Consider the following 5,860-nt stretch of genomic DNA (forward strand, 5'->3'; position numbering starts at 1 on the left):
CCATTCACCACCCTATGCCACCACTTTGGGATTGGCCACCGCTGCCTCCCACCCAAGTATTCTGCAAAAGAGATTGCAGATGTCAGATTTAATTAAGTGCTTGAGCCAGTATCTTAGTTCATTCAGAATATGGAAAATGATAGCTCTACATTGTTTGCCGTGAATGAATTGCTGAATACTAAGAAACATTTCTGAGAATATTAAACAGTCCACTTAAAAAGGCCTAAGAGAAAAAGATTAATAGAATAATAGCACAGAAAAAAAATTAAGTGATTGCTCCTCCATGTAATGCTGCTTGCCTTTGAGTCAGATTTTTCAATGCCAAGACCTTTTGATGATGGCTTTGAGTTAGTGACATTATACTGACTGTTGCAAATTCTAATGACTGTTAGAGGTAGCGAATTATAAACCAAGAAGCACTGTATTTGGTCATAAAACTAGAGTGCAGTCCTGTCAGTTGAATCAAAAGAGCTTATTCCTCATGGGAAGGATTGTATCCTCCTCGCACAGTAGCTGCAGTGACAAAATTTCTTTTAATACTTCCTTGAACTATAGTAAGTGCTGAGTGAAAGTGGTTGATTCGAGGAATTATCCATTCAAAACAAAAATAAACCAAATAACTTCATTGTATGACTAGAGGGAAAGAATGGCACAGTGAAGTGTTTATTCAAATTAAGAGAAAGGAAGAGATGTTAAAAAAATTGATGACAAAAATATGGATAAAGGAATTGAAGCTGATAAAATGAAGATCACGCAAAACAAAAGGCTTGAGAAGGTGCAGCCTATCTGTAGCTACATTTAAGAAGACTTGTTTTTACCTTTTATATTTTTTGTGTTTGTTTTATTTCTGTTGAATTTCATATTTCTTTCATAGCTGTTCAGTCTTCAGTAATGTTTACTTTTAAAATACTAACCTAACATTGCTGAAAAAGTTTTTAGAATTTCACTTAATGAAGCAATTTGTTTTTGTAATTAGGCATACATGTATAATCTGATGAAAATAAGGTCTGTTAGTGTTCTTCTTATAATAAATTAATGTTTTAAAATATTTGACCATTTTTTGCAGGGATTTGATAATGCTTGACCAGTATTTAGCCAGTCAGGTGACCACTTGGGCATTTATGTTCAACTCTCATTTAAATTATGTTCTTAGCTACACCCATGTAGACCTGTAGGAACTGTTGAAATTTAGCTACTCTGATGCAACTTAAATGAAAACCTAGCCCTGTTCCTGTAGCAGTGGGAGAAAACTAACCCACAATGGGTGCATCTACATGAAACATTTACTGCGCAGTTGACTAATTGGCTATTTGGTAAATGTCTCCATGTCTACATGTGCACCCCTATTAGGCTGGGGTAAATTAATTTACTCTGCAGCACCGCATCTGTAGATGCTGGTTGGGGCACAAGGATGCTTCAGTGCAGGGGCTGCCTGCTGGCTAGCTCCATGCTGAAGATCCCTTGTGCCCCAGCCAGTCCCTCCGCAGTATGTTGAGTCAGAGAGGAGCAGTGCTTGGCTGGCAGGCCGACCCACAGGATGCCCTGCCATTCAGAGCTGTTCTGCCCCAGCTCCATGTGCTGCACATGAATAAACTGTGAAGCTTATTGCTCAAGTAAATCACTTCCAAGCACACATTCAAAGGCACATCTGGGAGCAATTAACTCCAGAACAATAAACTCTGCAGTCCATTCATGCACCATAATTGCATGAGTAGACACACCCTCTTGACAGTATTGTCTAGAGCTTTGGAGATAACTGTTAGACAGGAGTGCCACAAATTAAGTTCCTTGCTCTCCCTTTAGTACCTTTCTAATCCTCTTCTACCTGATATTCTGCGCTGCTTTCTGAACCCCATCAATCTGTCTCTGTTTCTGCTCCCAGCACTGTCTACTGTTGTGCTGCCAGCCTCCTCCCTGATCTTCCATAAACATGCAGAAGCTACTTATGCCATCTGTGGCACTCTTGCTGCTGGCTGGCTATACCTGTCTAGAGTGTGCATGTAAGAGAGAGTTTCATAGTTTCTATGTAGGGTGATAATCTATAGTTTATGTGCAACATAATAATTATACTCATAAATATCAAAAGGCATATATGGGGAGGGAGGGGGAGAGGGATATAGTAAGATTTTTACAAAAGACTTTTTTTTTTAATTCTAATAGATCCACCAAATATACATATCATTGGGAATCTGCCATTCAGTGTTTCAACTCCTCTAATCATCAAGTGGCTTGAAAATGTTTCCAATAGAAATGGACCTTTTATTTATGGCAGGACTCAGATGACTTTGACTTTTCAGAAAGAAGTAGGAGAGGTAAGATTTCATAGTTATTAGGGGCTGGAAGGGACCATTATGAATTAAGGCTTAAAATGTGTCAAAATATTGCAGTGGCAGATGACAAATACCCAAGAGGTTTTGTTTGACTGTAGAGTTTTAAAGTCACCTAATATTCTACACTTTTAAATTGCAAATTGGGGAAGCAGCCCTTGCAAAGTGCTTAAGCTTGTGTGTTTAGCTACAAATAATTTAATTAATATTAATTTAAAAATCAGTTCACTTCCTTTCATTACACGCAATAAAGTTTCTTCCTATGTGAAGCACATCTCTCAAAGGTATTAAGATACTTATAGTTTTACCCACAGATCTCTGAGTGAATTTCATAACAACTTATCTTCTGTCTTTGACTATTTCCTTCTTGTATTGTATCAAGTAGTATGAAGTCTTCAGTTATCAATTCATCTGATTTTTGCTTGGAAAAAAAAAAATCAAGTACCTCAAAAATCAGATGAGGAGTTAGGCCTTTTACCTTTCTTTGGTCGCCTCTATGCATTATTGATGTTGCACAATTAACTGGTTCATTACACAATTAACTAAAACCAGCTACAAGTGTGAAGTACCTATCGTGCCATGAAAAGGTCCAACAAGCTATAAAGTTAGATCTCACAAATGTGTACTATATAACTGGTTGGTAACCAGCTTTAACTGGCACATGTAGCAGGATCTCCCCTCTAGCTGGAAGCCCTAGCAGGTTGGCCAGGCTCCCTGCTGTAGGGGAACACCAACTTTCAGCTCTGGTAGCACCCCAGGCTGCTGCCCAGAATCCTGCAGCTTTAGGCACTGGGTTCTGGCAGCATGCCTCCTGGTGCTGGGACCCAGCTGGGTCCTGAAAGCCACAGGGTGTGGTTACAATCTCCCAGCCCAGGGAGTACCTGGAATCCCTGGGGCTGGGAGACCGTGGCAGGTGTGGTTTCTTAGCCCTGGGGGTTTCACACACCCCTGAGGTGGGGAGATTGTGGAAGCTGTTTCCCCCAGCTGCAGGGGTATGTGGGGACTGTGCTTCTTGCTGATGCATGGGGAGCCTAGGGTTTGGCTGCCCCTGCACCAGCAATAAGGCACACTGGGATCTAATGTGCAATCCCCCAGTCATACCTCCTGCCATGTACATATAGTATTACAGGAGGTGTAATTGTGTGTATTGTGTATTAGATCCCATTGTGTCTTTACCTGCATGCATAAAAGGGCCCTCTATTCCAGGGCTCCCTTTCAAACTGAATGGTTGCAATTTTGAAACAGTCATAATACTGCATTCCACCAATAATTAAAATCTTTGAAAGGAGGGAGTTTTTTCTGTGAAGCCTTCTAGTCACTGGCCTTGGCTTCCCTGAATTAAGCCTTGAAATCAAGGGTTCTCAGTAGAGCTTCTGCCAGTCTGCTTGCTACATCCAGACCCTTGTCAGAGTAAGATTGGGTGGCATCAAATCAGTTTCTGGCTCTAAGAATAGCTCCTTGAGCAGATTTGTGACTGGTTACGCTTGTAATAACTGAATCCTGTAAAAATTAACTGTACAGCCTACCCACCATCAAATCTGAGTCAGTTGACAAAGAGATATACCAAATGAGTGACTCCAGAGGATCTTCAGACATTTCTTTATATTGCCCCTCCTGAAAGCTACCACAAGGTGTGACTGTAAATAAGTTGGAATTTAATTTGTTCACACAGGAACATCTGACTTGTAATATCTAACTTGCTGTAATGTCAACACTTTAAGAAGGTGATGAAGCGGTATCAGTTTGAGAGAACTAAATTAGGTTTTTTCTGTTCAGTGTTGTGTGATTGTATTCAGATTTGTATGTCCCTTAAGTAGATGTTGCTCTTGAAAGGATAAAGTTTTTGTTTCCAGAAGATAAGCTTAGATATTAAGTTTTACCTAGAAGGACTTTTTGAAATTGTTTCATTCCTAGTGGGTTACTGTATTTGCTGCTGTCAGTCTGCTACAGTTATCACAGTGTTTGTGAGAACAGAGTTTCAGATAAGTACTGAATTGGTTCCACTAGGTGGCTGTAGAGAACACTAGGGAAAATCATTTGATATATTGTGACTTGGAAATAAAGCGGGGTTTGATAATTTTTGAGTTGGTGAATTCTGGCACCAAAGGTCTAGTTTAGTTTCTCCAAACACTTGATACTGTAAGAGGCATTATCTTAAACATGAGCAATTGGTTTAACCAACTAGGCTTTAAAACATAAAGGTGAAAGGATGGGAAGAATATGGAATGCTGTGATGGTAATGAGAAATAAATATAAAGACAGTTAGAAAACATAAATGCCCTCCGTACTTTATATAGCTATAGCCAGCTGTACATGCCATTAGCATTTCTTTCAATGTGATGTGCAGATTATAGTGTTTCCGCACCCAACATAGCACAAATGAGATGCAAAACAGCATGCACACTAAGTTCCCAGTATTTAAAAAGTTGAAAAGACTAGAACGTTAAGAAGTGGGGGGATGTGTTCACGGTCACAGAATCTGTTTTAAGATCTTTTGGTCATCTTTTTTATTTAAATGCACAAAATGTTTTCATTGCATCTTTTGTAAGACAAAAGTTATTCAGTGCTTCAGTTATTTACCTGAGCTAATCACATGCCTGTTTGGGAGTGAATCTATATTTTCCATCATGACTAGTTTGATATCCAGTCCTCTTTAACTGTAAGAGCAAGCTTCCCTGAATTTTGTCCTGTTGAATACTCTTCTTTCCCGGAATCATATTTTGAGTTACTACACTCAAGTTTCTCCATTTTGGCTATCTGTACTGTCTTGGGCAAATCAGTTTGCCTCCTTTTTTATGTATCAGGTTAGCTGTTCATAAAAAATGGCAGTTGCATTGTAAGTATTTATAATATCTATTAGATAGAAGAATGGGGATAATAGCCATTTCCTGCAGGTATCTAGATAAATGATCCTCCCCCTCTATGCGGCACTGGTCAGGCCGCAGCTAAAGTACTGTGTCCAGTTCTGGGTGCCACACTTCAAGAGTGATGTGGACAGCATGGAGAGGGTCCAGAGGAGGGCCACTCACATGATAAGGGGGCAGCAGGGCAGGCCCTACGAGGACAGGCTACGGAACCTGAACCTGTTCAGCCTCCACAAGCGAACAGGTGAGGGGGGATCTAGTGGCCTGTTACAAACTAGTCAGGGGGGATCAGCAGGCATTGGGGGAGTCCCTGTTCCCCCGAGCACTGCCAGGAGTGACCAGGAATAATGGTCACAAGCTGGCAGAGGGTAGATTCAGGCTAGATATCAGGAGGTGCTACTTCACTGTCAGGGCAGCTAGGATCTGGAACCAACTTCCAAGAGAAGTGATGCTGGCTCCTACCCTGGGGGTCTTTAAGAGGAGGTTAAATGTACACCTTGCTGGGGTCGTTTGACCCCAGTACTGTTTCCTGCCATGGCAGGGGGTCGGACTAGATGATCTACTCAAGTCCCTTCCGACCCTAGAAACTGTGAAACTATGAAATGCTTTTTCGTAGATTTCATAGACATTAGGGCTGGAAGGGACCTCAGAATATCGAGTCCAGCCCCC

The 5,860-nt window shown here is 40.9% G+C and overlaps 1 protein-coding gene across 2 annotated transcripts in view; it reads left to right on the forward strand.

Moving 5' to 3' along the window:
* The window catches only part of TFB1M (transcription factor B1, mitochondrial), a 56,539-nt gene that overhangs the window by 18,987 nt on the left and 31,692 nt on the right, over positions 1–5,860 (forward strand). For both annotated transcript variants that reach the window (XM_019527368.1, XM_019527369.1), the window contains exon 5: positions 2,161–2,312. In XM_019527368.1, coding sequence (XP_019382913.1) covers positions 2,161–2,312 — 152 coding nt within the window. The remainder of the gene's footprint in view (positions 1–2,160; positions 2,313–5,860) is intronic.

Source organism: Gavialis gangeticus, unplaced genomic scaffold (genome assembly GCF_001723915.1).
Source record: "Gavialis gangeticus isolate Ggan-Ray unplaced genomic scaffold, GavGan_comp1, whole genome shotgun sequence".
Lineage (NCBI taxonomy): Eukaryota > Metazoa > Chordata > Crocodylia > Gavialidae > Gavialis > Gavialis gangeticus.